Source organism: Centroberyx affinis, unplaced genomic scaffold (assembly GCF_046629955.1).
Source record: "Centroberyx affinis isolate AG114_WGS23_722 - 3 ecotype Tasmania unplaced genomic scaffold, CSIRO-AGI_Caff_v1 ptg002960l_1, whole genome shotgun sequence".
In the NCBI taxonomy this organism is placed as follows: Eukaryota; Metazoa; Chordata; class Actinopteri; order Beryciformes; family Berycidae; genus Centroberyx; species Centroberyx affinis.
Genome location: NW_027281073.1, coordinates 218,875 through 241,151, shown reverse-complemented (window position 1 = coordinate 241,151; position 22,277 = coordinate 218,875). Strand labels below are relative to the sequence as shown.

The window sequence follows — 22,277 nt, the reverse complement described above, 5'->3', positions numbered from 1 at the left end:
ATATTAATTGTAATGCTTGGGTCTCACGTCTGTGTGTGTGTGTGTGTGTGTGTGTGTGTGAGGGGTACAGAACACATTGTCCTCCAAGAATAGAAAACGGGGCAAAGTGGTCACTTGTCATTAGAGGAAAATGGGGTTAAGGACTAAGGTTAGTGTTGGAATTCAAGTTAAAGTTAGTTTAAGGGTTAAGGTTACAAGTAAAGTGCTTACGGTTAATTAGATGTGTATGTGTGTGTGTGCGTGTGTGTGTCTAAGAAAGAGAAATTAAGAGAGTGTGTAGGCATGCACATTAAAAGCCACATGCGTTTCCCTCACTATTTGCATGCATTCACATTGCATAAATACCAGTTAGTACATTTGATTTAATTTACCTACCAATAACAAATACCAGTGGTCCCATTATCTAGCTGCAGTCCATTCTAATGTCACGAGGGCCAGTGCTCAGTACAAGGAGTTTGAGGTTGATGTTACCAACACAAATATGGTATTGTAGCCCCATCTAGTGGTGCAGCTGGCACCAGGTGAGAGACAAAGGCTCACACAGTAAAGGTCTCTACACCTCGGTCTACAAAGGCTACTGAGGATGCATCCAGTTGCTAAGAATAGTGTTATTGATCTGGGATTATGGGTCAGGTTACATAACTGTAAATTAGAACCTAAAGGGAAAAGCTGCTCTCAAACACAGCTCACGTACGGTGTTTCTATGATCTGGGACTGTTTATTCATGATGTGTGAACATGTAAGCTTGTTGCAGAGATAGAAATGCAAAGAGCCAGGACTTGCTTAATGATATAATCTAAAGATAAAGACAAATCCTCTTGCTGCTCCACTGAGAGTGAATGGGAGACATCTTCCTGGAGGCAGTAACCGTACTACTTGAATTTATAGCAATATTTCTGCATTTTTTTGGTTGCTTGTTACCAATGGAATGACATAGTTAATTTGACTGCAAAAACTCAAAACATTTTATGCAAAGCTTATGCACCAATTCATGTCAAAGGAAGAGCTTCAAATTTTGCCCCTTGATTAAATCATATAGCCTCAATTCTCTGGTTTCTATTAAGGGAGACTTCCTTGTTATTTCAGATTTAGTGATTGAATGTATGATTCACGACGATTCCTTTTCAGGAAAATAAATAAAAACTGTAAAATTCTTCTAACAAATTACCATTTGATCAAACCTTTATATACACTGTTGCATTGGGCTTTATAATTCTACTTTTTTTTTTTATCAACCTGTTGCAGCTTTCAGTTTTAGTATACTGTAACTATAACAAACAACTGGTTCGGTTGAATGACAGACAGCAGGGGGAGCGTGTGTAACATCCATTTATTACCACCTTATATGACAAATCTGGAAATTACAAACATTGTTTAATTGAAACATCATCCTCAACATTTCCAAAAAAAAAAAAAAAAATCTAATTGAGAAAAAAAGATTTAAGTTAAAAGGGTGACGAGTCAACCTGAGAAACGGTACACAGATGATCAACTGATCTGGAGAAAGAAGAGAAGCAAAGGGGGGACGTATACAGAAAACCTGACCATAATTATTCATCATGTAACATTGATTTACAATACAGTTTCACATTTTATCACTTCATTTGTCAAAAAAAGAGATCATTTTCACACTTTGAGAACTTTTGGTTTTGGAGAACATTACAAATCTCCATGAACCTTTGTAATAAAAAGGTCCTTTGTTTTAAAAAATGAGCCGTTACTAAAAAAATATCACTGGAATCACACTTCAGTTCTCATGCTTTGGCTTATATCATTAGTAGACGAAGCCAATTTGAACACAACAGGAACAAATGGGGTTAAACTCTTCTGTCAATTAGGAAAAGACGAATCTACAAGAGGATCAAACTTTGGTTGCCAAAACAAGTCAGTTGCTTGGTACATCAAAAAATATTTTAAATCTGCTTTGTTCTCTGTAAAAGTGTTTTAATCTGAATCATCCCCCCCCACCTCCAAGTCATTCACAAATACTTCTCTTTTGCAGTGAAAAATCCCATTCGTGTTTGAGCGTTATTGAAAAAAAACCCAAAACAAAAAAACAAAACAAAACAAAGCAAAAAACATAACATGACCCATAACAGCGATGATCAATATGGTAATCATAAATCAACTTCTCCAAAGATGCTGATGGATTGTATACAATTTGCTGTGGCGATCGGAGCTGACACTCACACAGACACATAGGGACAGAGAGTCCAGCCTCGGCCTTTATGAGGAGAGACCAGCGCCCGGTGCGGCTTGGTCTCTGCACACTAGTCGGCGGAGGCCGGTCGAAGGTAGGCAGCGGGAGGAGAGGAGCAGGTAAGTTCTTCTAGCACCCTGCTGGAGAGGAGAGAGAAGAGTCTCCCAGCAGACAAATACCCGTCCCCTCCTCCCGTCTGCCCCTCCCACACTTGCATCGTCCCGGCCCAGATCTTTTCATTCTCCTATTCTCCCATCCCAATAATCCTCTCCTGACAGTTTCTTGAGGCAGAGCGGAAACGGTGCAAACTAGGAGACGCGTATGAGCGAGTGCTCGTGCCGGTCTGATCACCAGCGAGCAGGTACATGCACAAAAAGAGAGTACCCTAGAAGTCTGCTGCCAAGAGCACTAAGAAAAAACACGACTATACACTTTATTCATAATATAATCAGTTTTCCTCTATACATACTACCAACACGGGGAGAGAGGGAGGGGGAGCAGGTGAGGGACGGAGGGAGGGAGAGACAGACTGGTGAAGGGAGGAGAGGAGGAGGTGAAAAGGAGAGAGGAGGAGGAGGAGGAGAGGGTGTTTAAGCACGCTCCCCGCGGATGCGGCGTGCCAGCTGGATGTCTTTGGGCATGATGGTGACACGCTTGGCATGGATGGCGCACAGGTTGGTGTCCTCAAACAGACCCACCAGGTAGGCCTCGCTGGCCTCCTGCAGACGGGACAGAGGAGAGACAATGGGGAACGCATCAGTTGTCAGTTCCTGCTTGTACACCGTGTGAATGTGACGCATTTACAGGTGTTTTCTTAATATTCTCATCGTCTTATTTGTTGTATAGTGCATATATTTTGATTATTATTTTTTTCACTTATCTTATAATGCATATATTTCGTATTTTTGGTACATTTTCATATTGGACATATTTTTCCATTCATTTTTTCTTTGTGTCTGTATGTTCTACTGCTGGTATTTTGCACACCCACATAGTGCCATACTTCATAAATATTTCGTTTTTCACAGTTTTATTTCATACATTTCTACATAATGAATTCTGGTGTTGAAATTGTTGGTTACGTTATGTTTAAATAACCCCTATTTGCTAATTTCTAATTTATATTCTATTTTTCTTTCTGCTTTAGCCTGTTACTACTGTATGTGCTGCTGCAACAACCCAATTTCCACACGGTGATTAAAGTTTCATCTTATCTCTTATCTTATTTTCCCTTTAACATCACACCTAGTCAACATGGTTAAGAAGACACTTAAACTGACAGGCCTTTACACTATCACATCCATGAAGAGGTTAAGTGTACAGTTGGTCCTCACACTGTTAACACTCAGTAGCACCTTATGAGTGCATAGCGTGGATTTAGTACTGAGTTCTTTTTGGTTTTGTGCTACATACCTGCAGAGCTCCGATGGCCGCACTCTGGAAACGCAGGTCGGTCTTGAAGTCCTGGGCGATTTCTCTCACCAGGCGCTGGAAGGGCAGCTTGCGGATCAGCAGCTCAGTGGACTTCTGGTAACGACGGATCTCACGCAGAGCCACGGTACCGGGCCTTAAATACAGAAAGAATTAAGTCAGACGGGTATAGGAAATTGCAGAATTGAGCTGCAGAAAGTCCTCTTGTGTTAACTACATAAAAATTACAACAACATCTATACATCTATGGGTAATAAGATGACACCTCACACAGGGTTCCCACTCCTTTTCACTTATGAAATTGCACAACTTTTCCATTACCTTTCCCATGACTTCTCCATGACCAAATTTGAATGAGACTGAATTAAAAAGTTTGTTTTTCCACTTCAAAAATCAAAGATCGTAAAATCATTTTAACTCTGTTAACAAAAAGCAGTCAGCAACCAACAATATTTTCCTCCAACAGGGAGGCCTAGACTGTTTTGTAGCCAGCCACAGCTTTTTGTGACATTTGACAGTATTAAAGAAAAAAAGCAACAACATTAACTTAGTTTCATGACTTTTCAAAAACTCTTCTCCCTTTTACCATTTTTCATAACTTCTCCACACCTGGGAAATACAATTTTTAAAATTCCAAGACTTTTCCAGGCTTTCCAGGAGTGTGGGAACCCTGCTCACAATCTAGGGGCTGAGAGGTGACAAGTTTTATTTACTCCCTTTTTATTCCTCGATACATTTTAATACATTTTTCATCTTATTCTCCCTGCGATTGTAAATGCATCAGGAACTCATATGGTTTATGATATCTGTCTGTCAGTGAAAACATTTGTCTGGGAGCCCTTGTCGTCTGTCTCACCTGTAACGATGGGGCTTCTTGACCCCACCAGTGGAAGGGGCGCTCTTGCGGGCAGCCTTTGTGGCCAGCTGCTTACGCGGGGCTTTGCCTCCAGTGGACTTACGGGCAGTCTGCTTGGTACGGGCCATGGTTACTACAGATCACCTGAAGAAGATGGAGAAAGACACAAGCGTTAGGCTGAATCACAACTGCTTCAAATTGATTGTGTGCAATGTGTTCCACGGTTATTATTTCTTCTTTTAAGTCTTGTGTCCTCTTTGACCCTGCTCACTCACAAAATAAAACATTCTGAGATAGATCTGTGACCCCCACCCTTATTAAGTTAACACCAAGAACGCATACTGAAAATAAATAAATAAATAAATAAATACTGAATATAAAAAAACAAAAAAAAAACAAAGCAAAATGTGAATTTGAGTCGATTTTGACTTTGTAAATTGCTTCATCTTGTTGGTGTGACACTTTTACATAACATCTTGATACTGCTGTTAACAGCGGCAACAGCAACTTCCTTAAAAAAGTGATTCTTAACTTCAAAAGGGATTATCCTTTTTAACTAAATGTTAAAAGACAGTTTTTAAAAATGATAAAGTTTTGAGAATGAACCACACGACTTCAAGGAAGTGAACTTTTAGGTAAGAATACACACAAGACATTCCCTATCATAATCAGCCAGACAGACGTCAATCAAAAATGACCGTCGATGCTATTGGCTGAAAAGGCATCACGCTGCTGTAAATATAGGACAATAGCCAATCAGCATGCAGAATTAAGAAAGTAGGCGGGCTCTACAATTCCGCGACACTGTTGCTAGGCCCGCCTACTCCGCTCTGATGATGGCGGCGGTTTGATGCGCAAACGGGATAAAGACCCAGGGCAGAAGAGCAAAGGAGTAGCACATAAACAATGACAATTTTACAAATAATGACTGTGCCAGCGTGTCGAGTGATCAAAGAACTACAAAGAAGACATTTTAAGGAACTCATAAATAGACATAGGAAAGCCGAACGGTCCCTAACGGCTGCGTAGAACCGAACTGAACCCGCGCATAATTTGAAACAGAATTTCCCCTCGTCTGAACGGGTGTAGAAAAGACTGCATTTTACCTTCGGTTCGATAGCCGTGTTTGTTATTTTTCCGCACGATGAAATTATAGTTTTTTCTCTATTAAATATGTCTAGAAATGTGTCAATCTGTAACTTAAAAAATCCAAAGTTCGTTCACATTCATGGTAGTATATTTCGAGGGACTTACCTAAGGGAAAAGTCTGAGTAGAAGACGTGGGAAATGTTTCGCTTGTCTCTATTTTCTTCTTCGTATCCACAATGGGAAGCAGCGTCCAGCGGGAAAATGGCCGCCGCGTCAATCATCGGTCCCACAATGCAACAGTGTTTACAACATTTCTTTGGTTACTTTTGTCAGTTTGAGCCATGCTGGATACGTGCTGGAAAACACGATTTTTAGTTTATCGAGATGGCTCATTAAGTTTGTAAATGTTCGTCTACAAGTCAGTACGTTTGATCTTACGTATATCTATGACCAAGTATCTAAAATACGGACCTGCTGCTGTTTGGGTTGTCTTGCCTTTTTCCACTGATTTTACCATGAGGATCAACTTTATGTCATGGTTTTTCATTAGCCATACAGCAAGAGTCCAAAGTTGATATTGTATTTGTTAAAAAATATAATGGAGAACAAAGAGCAAGTAAAAATCCAGAAATCTATGTGAAAGCCATATTTTATTTAAAAACGAAACAAAAGCACATCAGGGGAGTATTCAGAGCCAGTGTTCACTCTGATAAGCTGATAGTTTGGTGACCTGTGTCTAATAATTTATCACACTGACCAAGATGCAGGGACTTTGCCATAGCTCGGGGGTTAATTAAATTACACCCCTGAATTTTAACATGTTTGTATAATAATTGCCTGGTTTCTCATACTTATTTTCTCATCTGCATTATGTATTTGATTACTGATTGTGATTGAAAATAGGATCATTGCTGACTTCTATAGATTTAACTGCTTAGTATTTGCTGTTATCTGCAGTTATTTTCACTCAGATTTCACAAGGTCAACTATGCTGTTCCAAAAGGGATGTTTAGTTATCAATCACAAACACTGTGACTTACAAAATGAATGCATGAGCAAAGAATTTTTTCTAGACAGCTTCATTGCCCAGTCTGTGTTCACCACTCGTACATCTTAGTTAACCACAAGAATCCGTTTATTATCATGTTTGCATGTGAATTCCGGAGTACAAATATTTGCTTTTAAAAATGACCAAAAACATAAATCAAAAACACAGTAGAAAAAAAAAATCATAGGTTATCATATCAACCTGAGAGAGGAACAAAAAGTCATAACATTACCTGGATATAATAATGTGGCTGAAAATTAAAATATGATCAACATAGGTCTGCTACATATATGCCGCTTGTAGTCTGTCAAACCATGCAGTGTCATTATAGCACAATGACGATTCTAATTGACAACCAGAATCAAACTTTTGTGATTTGATACATTTAACAGTAACAGTAGAAATACACCATTATCGTAAAAAAACACTACTATTACATCAAATTTCTGTTTAAAAAAAAAAAACTTTTTCAGAAGGTAAGACCCATTATATCAATGCATGTGTCCGTCTGAAGATGAAAATGTCTCAACCTTAATGCTATGTCCTATGCTGATTTGAGAACACGAGACATTCTTGACTTTGCAAAAACACCCATTCTATACAGATAACTAGGTATTCCTGTGAGCTAGCTAGTTAGACGTGAGGAGTGTAATCGTATGCGATTCAAAGTTTCAAACATACATGAACGTATTCTAAGCAAACTCTGCTACTAGTAGCACCAAAGGAGACGTGACTACACATTTTACGGTTATCACAATCATATGATATATAGAACCTCAAACCAAACTACCAACTAAGTATAGAGGAAGGAAAGGGACGAAAAGAGTGGTGAAGGGACGAGAGGATGCTCTATAATAAATGGGAGAGAAAGCGTTTTTTTTTTTTATGCACGCTCCCCGCGGATGCGGCGTGCCAGCTGGATGTCTTTGGGCATGATGGTGACACGCTTGGCATGGATGGCGCACAGGTTGGTGTCCTCAAACAGACCCACGAGGTAGGCCTCGCTGGCCTCCTGCAGACGGGACAGTGGAGAAACCATGGAATTAAGGGGGAATAAAGCATGGTGTCAGGTTAATAGTAACAATAAACCAGCAAGAGGCAATTTAACCTGATAATATATTTGTATCATGCCAGTAAAAACTTATCTAATGAAATCCTTTTGCTGAAATGACCCATCCCCCTTGCATGCAACAGCCCTCCCTCCCTCTCTATCTGTTCCACTGACCTGCAGAGCTCCGATGGCCGCACTCTGGAAACGCAGGTCGGTCTTGAAGTCCTGGGCGATTTCTCTCACCAGGCGCTGGAAGGGCAGCTTGCGGATCAGCAGCTCAGTGGACTTCTGGTAACGACGGATCTCACGCAGAGCCACGGTACCGGGCCTGCAGACGGGGAGAGGCACAACATGAGATATGGGGGAAAATTTGAGAAGGAACCTGCTTTATCGTGAATTGAAGTTCTTCTCCTTGAGGTTCAGCAGATTATATTGCAGAATGCATGATACTTGTGCACTTATATTCATGTTCAGCTTGCACCCTCTGTTGCTTATTGTTGGTAGGACAGGTGCATGCTTGAGCACACTGTGTACTCCGGTCTCAGCTGCTTTCCACTACTAAGGATTTGACACTAGTGGGTAGATTTTCATCTCCACTCCAATTATTGATTTTAAAAAAAGTGTTTTAAGTGTTTTTTCAAATTACAATCCAAGTGTACTGAGAATATGCATACTGTGTTAATGTTTTGTGACAAAGTTGTGTCTTTGTTTTGTTTAAATGTTAGGTGAGTTAACTGCATTAGTAAGCAAGCTAAAATGTCTGCACAATCAGTTTCTTGGGAACTGGAGAGAAATTGTAGAATATACGACTGTGTCAGCTGTGTTTGACTGTATAGTGACAGGTGTAATAAAGGGCTGTGAAGAAATGCATGAAACTGGCTGATCTGGTGTTGTTCCTCTCGCCAGCACTAATAGACAGGCTGCATTTGCCCTCACCTGTAACGATGGGGCTTCTTGACCCCACCAGTGGAAGGGGCGCTCTTGCGGGCAGCCTTGGTGGCCAGCTGCTTACGCGGGGCTTTGCCTCCAGTGGACTTACGGGCAGTCTGCTTGGTACGGGCCATGGTTACTACAGATCACCTGAGGGGAGATAGGAGGGTTTATTTCAGTAAAGTCATTATACAGCTTTTTTTTAAGGCTCAGGGTTGCTGAAAATGAAAATGTCAAAGCTAAAAAAAATAATTTGCCAGCTGTATCTATCATGACTTAAAAGTTTACAGTAAACATGACAGTTACTATTCTGAAGTTAGAGTGGGCTAGAAAACAAAATATCTGCACTAGCAGCCTAAAATATGTCAAACTGTATCCAAGGCAGCTTATGCAATGACTGGAAACAAGAAGGACATCGAAGGTAGCGAATCACAGTCGAGCTCTTTATCACCTAAACCAATAACAATCCGTATATGAGCTTCAGGGGCGGGATTTTCTGAGCCTTTACACCAATAACAACGACACAATCGACCGTCTAGCACCGCCCCTTGCGCACTGAATGTGGGTCTGTTCGTTTCGTTCATCTGAATTCCCCGGGTGCGCACGAGACTTGATTTTTTATTCAAAATAAGCTATTTCGCAGGAAAACCAAAGGACGCCGCCCGCGCGGGCTGCTCGATGTCAGCAAACCAGCACACCGAAAGATGATGGCTGGCTGCTGGCTAGAAGAATGTAAACGGGAAGGAAAAAATCGTTGTAGCAAACCAAGAGGGTGATGATAAAAACGACCGAAGAATATAAAAACTGCGGCATGAAACTGGAATATACATTTTGAAGACGACACTAGACATGTCAATGGAGCTATTGGTGAACAATATTTTGTCAGATGACCCCTCACTTTAGGCGCATTTCCGAGTCAAATTCGACCAGATCACAAGTGCTTTTAGGTCCCTGACTCCCCGAGCAAGCAGATAATAGCTCGTCTGCTTTGCGTTTTCTTTTTCACCAAAAATAAAGAAAAACATGTCAACCCGAGAACTAAAAAACATTAAATGATAGATTGGAGTTTTATTGAAAAGGTGACACTTACCTTTGAAAACTTAGTGAAAGATAACAGCTCAAAATTGTGAATTTATTCTGGAGTCTCTAAAGCGTTGTTCTCGCAATAAAATGAAGGGAGGAAAAAAAGGAAAAAAGAACATAGGAAAGCGATAGGACACGTTTCCCATAATGCATTTGGGACAAACATATTACATACAGAAACATGATAAACAACTGCATGACCTGACCCACATTCAATCTCATGCAACAAGTTTTGCACATTTCTGTTTATCGACAGTTCTGGTTAGTTAAGTATTAATTATTTATGTAATTGAGCATTTTAATTTTAAAGAAAAAAAAGTGAAGCACTGTCAGTTTTCAAGAGAAAATATAAAAATGGATGCCATTGAGCCCATGTGTTCAGACTGCTAGCACTACATTCATTGTATTACATTGTGTTTATTAAGTTATCAAAATAATAATGATCATTTAAAAAAATCATATGATTCCTTATTGTCTGAATATCACCTAAAACTATGCCACTACAATCATCACATTTTAAATACGAATAATTTAAGATAGTCTTAAGAAATATGATGCACTGAAAGACAAAAAAATGTTTTAAAACTTTACTTATAAGGTGACGTCCTAACATCTGCGTCGCCATTTACACTGTCAGTCCTGCAGGTGGCGCCACCACGGCTCAGCTCCACCGCCTCGGTACTAATGAAGAAGAAAGGCGTCGTGTTATTCTCCAACATGGCGGCTGCCAGGAGGCTAAAACGCGTGGTGGCTGGCGCAGCCAGGTTTTTTACCTGTAAAGTCCTCCACAAACCCCGAGGATTTGGTCAGCAGTCGGAGAAAACGTGTTAATAAGAATAAGAAGAAGAACTGGGCCAAACACAGCGACGTTCAAGATGTCGAAGAGTTTCTAGACGACGTCCGGCTCCAGCAGAGGACTACAGGGTAGGTGTGCGAGGAGTAGATAACAAAATGTTAATATCGACGAGGTGTAAGATGGACAGACTCCAGATTGTGACTCTGGCTTAAACTTGGCGTGTGAGAATTTCTTTACACTATATTTTCAGCAGCCCTGTTGATGAAAGCATCTTGCATGGGCCTGTATGGCTGTTAGCCTCGAGACATGCTGTTCTCCTGCATGGAGACAATCTCACGACAAACTCCATAAAAAAAAACCATAAAATAAAAAAAGTCTGGAAATTCAGTGTCGCTTTGATTAACAAGCATCATTGAGTTAGCAAGTCCTGCTGATGTCTAATAAGATAAACAAACAATGAAAATATTAAGCGCCCCGTGTTTTCCCACTAGTGCTAAGCTGGCATTTTCAATTTGTTAGTCTTGTCTTTAAAAAACAATTTACTTAATGCCACATGTCACAATGATTTTAGATAATGTTTGTCCACCAATTGTATCTCCCATTAGTTTTTTTTTAATAGAAATTCCCAACATCTAGTAGAAACTTGAAATCTCCCTATAATTATCCATTTGATACCCTTTCAAGCATTGAAATCAGTACCAGCACTGGAAATGTTTCTGTTTCTTCAATGGTCAGCCTTATGTGTAATAATCTGATGTTTCTGTCTGACAGGGGTCTGCTGTCTGAGAAGTCAGATGACAGTTTGTTCTTTCTGGATGTTGGACACCAGAAGAAAACCACACAGAAGGGTAAATAATAACTCCACACTGTTGTCAACCACTGTTCAGATTTTGACTGCGGTACTATTCAGTAGGTAGAATATAATTGTGAATAAAGGCAAACATGTAACCCTGCATTTTTCAAACTAGGGTATTGTGTAAATGAAAAGCTTGGTCGGTGCTTTTGGACATCGATCGGTGAAGAGATTTGTTTGTGTATCTGCTTGTTGGTATTTTGTTGGGTGAGGCTGAATTCTCTCTCTCCTCTGTGAAGCGGAGGAACCTGAAGAGGGGAAGAAGAGGAAAAGGAAAGCGTCTCGCCCTCTGAGGATCGACCTGATACTGCAGCACGACTCCCTCGTCCCGCCACCTAAAGAGTCAGTTCACATTGTTATGGCCTTCTGCCCTCTACCCTCCCTCTGTGGCTAGATTGATACTTAATCAGTCATTATCAGACGAAATGGCACACAGTTTGCTCTCTTGAATTGTTAATGCCTTTTTTGGTGGATTGTAGTTACAAACCAGCTCTTTCTAGAGTATGAATCTAGCCTTCCCCTGCTATACTCTCACCTTTCCTATTCCTCCTACCTGTCCCCCGCTTTTCAGTCTAGCCAACCCAGGCATGATTTTTGAGTCCAATACCGATAACTGGGAAAGGTTAGAGCCACCTGATATATTTCCAGTATATCGAAACATCAGCCATGCCCTACTTTTCTCAGGTTTTTATGAACTGTGTGTTTCCAGTGATGATTCCATCCTTGCGCTCCCAGTATTCCCTGCAAGGGAATGTGAAGACCAACATGGAGCTCAGGGGACTGTTATGTGAACGGCCCCCTGGGGATCTGAGAATACGCACACACACACGCCACAGTGTAGACGATGTTAAGTCACACCGGCTTAAGCATCCAATGAGAGGAAGAGTAGTTGCCTTCCCCTGTTTGAATTGCATCCCTTCCTGCTGCCTTCCTGCATGGACTCCACCTCCCTTCAGTCGCTTCTCCCTTTCCCCGCATCTCACCTCGCCTATTTTTTCCTAAACCACATTTTCCATGAGTCCTCATCTCTCATCTGCCCTCTCCCCAGTGTGTTGGCCCACCAGCAACCCAACGCCAAGAAGCTCCGTCGCATCGCCCAGAAGGCCGAGCAGCTGGCGGCCAAAGGCGTGGTGCCGCGCAGTCAGAAGCGGCTGCTGAACAGACGGCCGGTCGACAAGGCGGCCAAGAAGGCAGCGACAGAGGCCAACAACAACCCAGACAGAGGCTACTACGACCTGTGGGGACAACAGTGTGAGTTTTGTGTGTGTGTGTGTGTGTAAACGTCTGTCCATCCAGTGATGATCCCATCCTTGCGCTCCCAGTATTCCCTTCGTGGGGATGTGAAGACCAACGTGGAGCTCAGGGGACTGTTATGTGAACGGCCCCCTGGGGATCTGAGGATACTGAAAGATACACATGTAGAAATAAAGTTTAGAGATTGTGTATGATCCACATGTTCCAAATGGGGGTGTAAGGCTGGATGGAGATTACAAGATTTCCTCAAACTTCTTGAGCTGATCTCCAAAACAGGAATCCACCAGAGAAAACGTTGATGCAGGCTTTTCATGGTTTTGTGAAATGGCGAGGGCTGGCCTAATTGGAGTCCGCATTTCAACACACAAGGCTTGATTTAACCATATTTAGTCCCAATGTAGGCCACACCAACCAAATTTAGAAGTTGAGGGCAAGAATCCTTGGCCATAGTCATTCTCATAGGCTTTCTCTGAGCCCACGGTTTCTGGCAACTGTGCTGAATTGAAACTTGGACTGGAAGATGCGGTCAGGAATTTGGCCATTTGAAGTTTTCATATATTCACAAATGTTCTTGAAAAGTTGGACTTGTGGGTGTTAAATAAGCTTTTTTTCCCTTTTCTTTCTTAACCCGTTACAGTTCAAAATGTATTTTGCTCCAGTGTCTGCAGACAAAAATAATGTTCAGCTGTCATAGCAGCCAGTCATTGTATCGAAAGCTCAAACATGAAATTTCAGAGAAAAATGTCTTGAATTGAACAAATCACCATGTAAACAAAAACAGCAAAAGGACAACTGTGTTTCAAATGGGGGCGCCAAACAGCAATTATGGAGTTAAGTTCAGTTAAAAGTATTGAGTATAACAGAACCAATTCACATCTATATTTGTAACCATTTTTATTTTTCATAATGCAGCCAAAGATGCAGCTGACCCCTGGTACCTTCAACAGACTGGCAAGAAGCTTGTCAAGGTGAGAGTGAATGTATCTGGGTGATGGTTTTCAAACTGAAATGTTTTTATACAGTTTGGTGAAGGTTTAATCAAATGAGCTGCCAGCGGTGGGTCACTAATAAAGAATGCTGCCACCAGTGTGAGTTTGACTACTATTTGTGTGTGTTGGTTGGAGTTTGACTGATGTGTCGTTGTTTTGTCAGCGTCCAGAGAAGCTGAATGAGAAGCCGTCGGTGCTCCCTGCAGTGGAGGTGATCGCTCCTGGAGGATCCTACAACCCAGACTTCTTCTCCCATCAGGTAACCCACCACTCTGCTCCCTCAGTCAGCCTCAGACTAGAGCAAATCCACCTGCTCATGTGTCAAGTTGACTGCTGCAGAGAGTAGGGCTCGTGCCAACGTTTTTTTATTTAATTTTTTTCTTTAAATATCTACTATCTAAACTCAGTAGAAGGTCTTGAATACATTTAAATACAACATTGTGCATCTTAAGAGGTCTCTTGTTGAGGTTTCTTAGTGTGATGTTTTTCCAGTGAGAAATCAGCTCAGTCATGCAGACTTATGTTCTGACAAGTATATCGTTATTTTCATGTTTATTTCAATTGTGAATTTGGTCTTCATATTTCACTCTAACTAGCATCAAAAAGTCTAACATTTACCTTGGTGAACCTTGCAGACACCCAGAGTACTGACCAAATCACATTCAAAACATGAAGATGTTCAATGGGAACAATATTGAACTTCTAATAAATCCATTGTTCATGGCTTTTCTAACAGCAAAGCAGCAATGCGAGGGACCCATCTATTTGTCTACATTTTGGAGATAATTAAGAATGACAAAAATATGGTTACAATTGGACTCCAGCAAAGCAAACAATGACTTGAGTCTACCAACTTGCATGCTTCAAACGAAGGTGCTAATTGTGCTAACCAGCTCAAAGATGTGTAATGTTTTTCCATAATTTGTTTTAGTACTGTGTTGACTCACCTTGCTATATAACTAATGGGGTAACTATTCTAACTAAAGCCAGCCCCTTTAGTTATGCAGTTGTTGTTGATGAAATGATGAGCCTTCCTGACATGCCGCTGACACCGTACCATCTTAAGCTCTCTCTTGCTCTGCTCACCCAGGCCTTGCTGCTGGAGGCCCATGAGGTGGAGGTGAAGAAACAAAAGGAAGAACAGAAAATAGAGAAACAGCTGGCTGTCAACAAAGAAGACATAGCTACAGAGGTACATGTTTGGCGTGTTGTTAGTCCAGCGACTGTGATGATCTCCCTGCTCGATGCTGTAGAAGCTTTGATCATGGATTTAATCTGACCTGTGTTTGCCTATGTGCAGGAGACGGTCTTCCAGGAGCAGGTTGAAGGCCTGGTAGAGGAGGAGGAGGACCCTACTGAGGAAGGGGATGACGTGCCAGTGGGAGCCATCTCATTGGCCGCAAAGAAGACGGAGAGACAGAGGAAGAAAGAGAGGGCCGACAAGATAAAGGTACATACAGTGTTCACTACATACACAAACCTAACCACTAGCTGTACCGTTCACTGTAGCACGCAGCTTGTGAAAGACTTCACCATGATACATGGCTCCTTCAACACACATTTTATTCATATCAGTAGGTGCTGCATGCAGTTCGTACAGTTTCTACAATTGGTTAAATTCACAATCACTCACTGACATACAGAATCATCACTTGTTTTGCATTACTTGGCTGATATCTTTGCCATACTAAATGTGGAACAGAGTGTAACATCTTGACACTTGAAGTGTGGTGATGTTGGCGAAATATATTCTTAATAAAACATTTTTTAATTTAGTGAAGTCTAACACTGTAGGCAATAACCATGCAGTAGGACACTTGCTGGATCCAGCTACGAGCTTCTTTGAAAACCTCATATTTCCTAAAATTTTATGGAGTTATTTGACAGAATAATTCATCAAACAAAACACTGCAAGATTTATGTTGTCTTCAAGTGCTCCCAGAAATATTGCCGTTGGCCGCACATGAATGGTCAAACAAAGTTGTTTATACATCTATGAATTTTCTATGATGGCTGGGTTGCTAAGATGTGACATTTAGGGAATGTGTCTTGAGGAGGGAAAATGCCAGACGGAAGCCAATAATAGCCAAAAGTTGTTGAATACTACATCACTTGTACTAACAAATGAAAACATCAGTTACATGGCTGCTGTACATTTTCTCCTCTTCATTCTGCCACTGCAGCACAATGTATCTCTGTGCCGTTGGTTTCTAAAATAAAACAGTCATCCCTTTTGCTACATGGTCCGTTTATTATCGACCAAAAGCGCAGCAAGTTGTATTTATGAACCGGGAAGTTGGAACTTTACTAGTGGGGCTTCAGGACAGTATTGCGCTTCAGAGACAAGTTTGGAATTGCAGTATGTGCAATCCTTGATGATTATATAGAAAGCAAAATGTTACATAATCACTCACTCAACACACCTGCAGCTAAAAGCTGTGAGAGGTTTTCAAACTGCTCCCAAAACCAGGAGTTAAGCTGTTCAAGGTAAAGCATTTTTGCGACTACTAGAAGTCTGGATTCTAATGGCTTCCAGGAAGCATTCTCAAAAAGTTGCCAAGTTAAAATGTGTATGAGGCCTTTGTTTCTGGGTGAGCCACAAGTTTTACAACAAAACGCATGTCAACAAGTGGTGTTTAGAATCGAGACACGTGCCCTTCCCTTTCTCCTCCTTTCCTCTTTTCGAGATCTAATCGTCCATCTCAACCGTTCTCTTCCTCTTCCCACCCCAGGAGCAGCGGCGGCAGGCCAACAGACAGCAGACGGACCGGCGGCAGCAGCTCTTCCAGCTTCGCTCCATCAAGGCCTCCATCAAACAGGTGGAGCAGAAGACCAAGGAGAGACAGAAACAACGCAAGGCCAATCAGGAGGCCCAGAAAGCCCAGCCCAGACGCCTCGGCAAACTCAAGTACGCAACCCAACAATCTCCTCCTATCTGCTGCTAGATGTTAAAACTATTAAACACTTAGGCCTGTTTTTAATCTCCAATATCTTCCTTGATCCTCAGAAAAAATCTAGTTTCTACAAGCTACAAAAGTGTGTGCGTTTGCAAAATGTTGTTCATAATGTGAACTTTAGTTATTGTAAATGTTCTTGTCATTGCTGGAGACAACCTCAGTTTTCTATTGGAAGCTTGGTAATAGTCACTTTGTAGAAGAATAGAAGGAGTAAAAAAATGTTCTGTTACTCAGTTCTGACTTTTACAGCAATATTTAAATAACTTGTCTCAGTAGTGGGCAGTATGTGGACTGTGTAGCAGGGACTGAACTGTTTATTTCGCCATGGTAAACAGTTGCTGTTTCTTCCTCTGCAGGTTCCAGGCTCAGGACCTGGAGGTTCAGCTGAGTGATGAGTTGGCCGGCTCCCTACGACAACTCAAGGTACCTCACTAACTGGTATAATAGTAATACCTGGCAGTGCATGCTTGCACGTCCACTTTGAGGACAGAGTCTTATTTATCTGTATTCAGTTTTGGTGCGTTTGGTTAGTGTAGTTACTTGTATTATCTTCAGTTCTCTCTATTGTCGTATTCTTGGCTATATCCTATCCTCTGCTGCAGCGACAACCCAGTTTACCCTCAAGGATCATTAAAGTTTCATCTGATCTCATTACCAGTGGCAGAGTTTAGGCCCTCCTCTCTTTCCCCCCTACCATTATTTCTCTAAATGGTACTCAAGTCAGTCTTTGTAGTGCGAACAGGATTTTTAAAATCGGGGTGGGAATTGTGCATTGAGTGATTGCAGCGTGACGTTTGTCTCACATGGACTTGTCTGGGCTTGTCTCTTCCCTCTTCACCACTTGTAATGTGGCGGCCCTGCAGCCAGAGGGCAGTGTCCTCAAGGATCGATTCAAGAGTCTGCAGAAGAGGAACCTGATTGAACCAAGGGAGAGAGCCAAGTAAGGAACCTCTGCTTTACTCTTACATAACAGCTTGTCAGACATCCCAGTGACTTACAAACCAGTAACATGCAGATTCATAAAGTATGAAAGCACTCTTGCTGGTAAAATGCTTCCATGTACATTTCCTACTCGCATCTCATTGTTCTCCTCTCTATTACTCCCCCTTCCCCCTTTTATTAGGTTCAAGAGGAAACACAAGCTGAAGTACGTGGAGAAGAGGGCTTTCAGAGAGATCACTTAATGCCGACTCACCATACCACAGAACCTGAACACCAGGAAAAGCTGGCCAATGTTCAGAAACACAAGTGCAACATTATTGAACTGTTTAAACACAGGCGCTGCAACAGAATGACTGTTTCAGGCCCGCCGGACCCATTTGAAGGTCTCAGTACAGTAATCACTTGTGATGATTACAACCGCTAAAATGAAAATGCTTCCCACAACAGTGGAATTCCAACTTTGTGATATTTAAAATGAGACTGAAAGCGCTGGAGATGTGTGTGCCGTTTGACTCATGGTGTATTTGCTGTACTATATGTACGGTGCCTTACAGTTTTATACGGCGATCACTTGTTATTAACAATTATATTCATATAATGCCTGCTCCGTGTTTATTTTATAATATGCCCGATCACTCTGAAACCTCACTTTCATCACACTTGTTAAATCTGTGACACAAGCAGATGCGTCGGAATGGGAGCCATGTGCATTAGAAAGGTTATCTAAGGGTCATTACTGTACAGCCGGGTCTGCTGAGGCTGGGGCCAAGTGTCAGTGTGTCACTGCATAAAGACTTAATGCATAGGTTAATAACAGGGTCAGCTATAGGAAGTGTCAATATCCACTGCATGGGTATCGCCTGGGGTTATGTCAGTTCTATATATAGTTTACAGATAAGTCTAATTTGGCAGGATTACTGTAACGCTCTGAATATGTAAACAGCCTACATCGTGACTTTCTTGGTGAAAGCTGGATGGGTTAAATCAGAATGTAGTAAAAAATAATGAATGAAATAGGTGAGTTTTCAAATTCACCGCTATTCCTGGGTGATTTTTTACTGCAGTGTCGACTTGGTTCTTTCATTCTCTGTCCTCGAGCTCGCTCAAGGAAAAATGACAGGAGGTGAAACATTCAGTCATTCTTTCTCATAATCTAGGGACTTTGTCTGCATCTGCTTTGGATGCCGAGCAGATTAACATACTCCTACAGACAGACCTGCAACCATATGAACAGTTATTAAAAAGCATTTAGGGAAGAGGCAAAATGTGTTCATGAGCATGTCCAAAAATCTCCATATGCTTTTTTTATTTTTAAACTGTCCATATCGGATTAATTCATTAATAAAGTATGGTTAAACTGCAGTTGTTTAATGGATTGTTGCGTGTCAGGTAAAAAAGCAGACAGCCAGGCTCGGGGAAGTTGGCATGTGATAATTGATTTCAACCCACTGGCTTAAACCATAATTGCCTTCAGTGTCCTGCTGGTGTGGACAAGGACACACACACACACACACACACACTGTCCCCTGGTGCCTGAAGCTGTGCCAAAGCCTCTTATCCGTTAATCAGTGTGAAAATGTAATCTTTTACCTTCAGAGTCCACAGAGGCCCCCCACCCATCTAGCTGCCCAAAAGAGTTCTCTCTCTCTTTCTCTGTCATACACACACACATGCACAAGTGTGTTCTGGACCCAGGAGCACTGGGCTCCCACAGTTTATCATGGCAAACCTGCTGATCATTACAAATTAGACCACAGACAAACATTGATAATATTTTGCCCTAAGAAAACCCATCCATTGTTTTTGTATTTGGTTCTGAGTGATTATAGAATTACATAGCTGTAGGTTACAGTGGAGGCAGTGAACCCTGTAATCAAATCACTCATCTTTATACATTCTCTTAATGTGCTTATTTCTAGTGACTGAAACAGCGGTATTATTAAAGTATTCCTCATGTCGCTCGGGCCCCCTGGAGGTCTCCGGACTTTACTTTGGGAACCACACATCTGATTTACGTTACCCCTTGATGTTCATGCCTACCTGTCTGTCTGTCTGTCTCTGCAACTTGTAGCCTTGTCTGTCTCAATGGTTTATCTGTCTTTTCTATGTATGTCTTTCCATTTATCTGTATGTGCACAATGTATCCTTTATGAAAATAACTATAATCTGCTAACGTTTTTTTTCATTGTAGCCCACTACACAAATATCTCAGCATATATGTAGCTTCCTATAGAAATATTATAGTGATAACATAGATGATACAGAAATACCATAAAGAGTAGGCTACCACACAATATAAGTCCATATGTAAATCAGAGGGGTATTCTAGGAAGCTAGTTTCAGATGTCATGAATGTGGCTCACCTTTAAGTGAGGTAGTCCTACATCACCATGGTAACTGCACACCTAACCAGCTTATGTTCAGGCTATTGGACCCACACATAAAAAAACTCACTGGAAAAATGGCATCACCATTCCTAGAGGATCATATGTATCACATTCGTAGAGGTTCATATTTATGAAAATAACCTTTACTGCAAAACTCTCACTTACAAAACCAGATATGAACAGAAGCACTAAAATCAAATGAATGAGACAAATAATAAAAACTCTACAGGGGGATACTACTGAATTAACGGACAGTAAGAAGATCAGAGATATAATAACTGTTTGTAGTGTTTCCAAGTCATTTGCCCACTCTGGCCATAAAAGAGAGCTTCTAACAAATAGCTGGTAAGTGACATTACTTCATTACAATGATTAATAATGAATGATATTTACTGTTGCCTGTCAAGTGCACTGAAATTCCTTTACAGGATTCCCAGAGTGATTGGTCCATACTGCACCCTTTCCACTGTTACAATGTATTGCTCATATGTATTCATGATCACACATTGTTGTTCTTTAGAGAAGAACATACATGTTAGTAATCAATTTCTTTCTCATACTTGCCAATTTTACAGTCTACTGAACTGTTGTGTCTAATTTCCCCATAGTGATCAGTGTCATTTTATCTTAAATCAACTGCTCTGGATCTGCCCATGTTGCATTAGCCATTTGTTACAAACCCCGCCCCTTTCATGTGAATGCGCTGATAGTTGACACAGCCAGTTGATTACCACCGTCATTGTTTGGTTTTGTGAAGCCAGCTATCGCAGATATACCCTGATGATGTTGAACTGGCTTTGTGACATAGAGCACAAGTTTATTTAGCGCTACTAGTCACCATGGATTAATGTAATTGTCTCCCGACCATGTCCTTACAGGGACATTAGAGGAATATTATAGTGTTTTTTTAGGGTTGTGCCAGACAGAGGCAGATTGCAGCCGAGTTGTGTGTGTGTGTGTGTGTGTGTTTTTCCCCCTTTTCCCTTACTCTCCTCACGTGTGAGACGCGGATGGTGCCAGATTGTCTCGGCATGGGGTGGAATAGATTACGAGTGTGTGCTGTCACTCATTACCTCCTTCAGACTAGATTACTACTCCGGTCTGTGGTCTGCGGAGTGAGAGAGGAAGCCATTGAAACACTCATCTGCAACCAACAGGGATGCTTTCAGACAGTGATGGAATTGACATCAGAAAGATATTTACATCCTGATTTCATAAAATAATGCAGGTGGCAAATATGGACGACTGTGGATGTCGTCTCGATTTTTATTTTAGTGCTGCATTTACACATGTTTTCAACACTGGTGCAGGCTGTCATATCAGCATCTGTTCAAATCAAAATGTTTGCTGGGAAGTCACATGCGTTGACGTGGGGGCCACGTCTCACATGTTGTCAAGGGGACCCACAATTTCTAGCAGCGCCCCTGCCTGCATCACTTCATTATGCTGGGTTCATGGTTTCGTGGGCATGTCAATGAGGAGAGCCTGCAGCAAGGATAGAAACACACACACACACACACACAGTCCACAAATGTAATGTAATATTCATACATGTATGAACTTGCCCCCAGTGATACCTTGCGATGTTCGGTCCTCTTTAAAAAACACAAGTCCTGCATGAGGAGAGAGAGAGAGAGAGAGAGAGAGAGAGAGAGACTCAGCTGAGTAAATTACTCTAAATCTTGATGATTGTCGTTAATTCCAGTTCCATCACACACACACGCACACACACTGTCACGCTCTCTCGTCACACTCTCTCTCTCTCATCACACCCTTCCCCTTTTCTGCTTCAGTATCCTTGCATAGCCTCAGCTTTGCTTCTCCTTGGCTGAATGGGCATGTGTGTGTATATATGTGTATGTGTGTGTGTGTGTGTGGATATATATACATATATGTGTGTATGTAGACAGCTAGGATCATTCTTGCTCACAACAAAATGGAAAAAAAATAAGAATCAATACACACACCCTGGGAGAGAGAGGATGATGTACAATAAGCGTAAACAAGAAATAAATGGAAGAAGTAGGGGAATGGAGGGAGGAAGCAAGAAGAAGGGATGATGAGGGTTGAGAGAGAGAGAGAGAAGAGTGGGGAATGGTTTGTGTGGTGGTGATGGTGGTGGAGCAGGGAGAGATGAAGAGGAGAGAGGGAGGCAGAGAGAGTGGAGGGGATAAACAGAGCGATGGAGGGAGAGAGTGGAGGGGAAAGAGAGAGAGTGAGAGAGAGAGGAGGGGGGAGGAGCAGAGAGATGATTCCACTAATCCTCTAGACACACGCACGATCTGGCTGCCTACTGGCTCAGAGAGAGAGAGAGAGAGAGAGAGAGAGGCAGGTGGAGGGTGCAAACAGAGAGAGAGAGAGGGAGTGTGAAAACCAAGATGAGGGGAGAGACGAAGGGAGGAGAAGAAAGG

General features: G+C 41.6%; 3 protein-coding genes across 3 annotated transcripts; 1 reads left to right on the top strand and 2 right to left on the bottom strand.

Annotated features, from left to right (window-relative positions):
- Positions 1–1,313: 1,313 nt before the first annotated feature.
- LOC139658755 (histone H3.3A) lies at positions 1,314–5,878 on the bottom strand. The gene is made up of 4 exons (XM_071536918.1): positions 5,742–5,878; positions 4,488–4,631; positions 3,614–3,767; positions 1,314–2,919 (listed from the first exon to the last, which is right to left on the bottom strand). The coding sequence occupies exons 2-4, from the start codon at positions 4,613–4,615 to the stop codon at positions 2,791–2,793; spliced, it is 411 nt and encodes a 136-aa protein (XP_071393019.1). The 5' UTR covers positions 4,616–4,631; positions 5,742–5,878; the 3' UTR covers positions 1,314–2,790.
- Positions 5,879–6,693: 815 nt separating this feature from the next.
- On the bottom strand, positions 6,694–9,841 carry LOC139658754 (histone H3.3A). The gene is made up of 4 exons (XM_071536917.1): positions 9,696–9,841; positions 8,612–8,755; positions 7,850–8,003; positions 6,694–7,636 (listed from the first exon to the last, which is right to left on the bottom strand). The coding sequence occupies exons 2-4, from the start codon at positions 8,737–8,739 to the stop codon at positions 7,508–7,510; spliced, it is 411 nt and encodes a 136-aa protein (XP_071393018.1). The 5' UTR covers positions 8,740–8,755; positions 9,696–9,841; the 3' UTR covers positions 6,694–7,507.
- A 564-nt stretch (positions 9,842–10,405) lies between these two features.
- nop53 (NOP53 ribosome biogenesis factor) lies at positions 10,406–18,841 on the top strand. Its single transcript, XM_071536930.1, is given in 13 exon segments — positions 10,406–10,441; positions 10,443–10,612; positions 11,256–11,332; positions 11,592–11,679; positions 12,386–12,588; positions 13,504–13,559; positions 13,744–13,839; positions 14,671–14,772; positions 14,881–15,030; positions 16,313–16,488; positions 16,894–16,960; positions 17,401–17,477; positions 17,661–18,841. Coding segments are annotated over 13 exon segments (1,359 nt in total). The 3' UTR covers positions 17,722–18,841.
- The last annotated feature ends 3,436 nt before the right edge of the window (positions 18,842–22,277 follow it).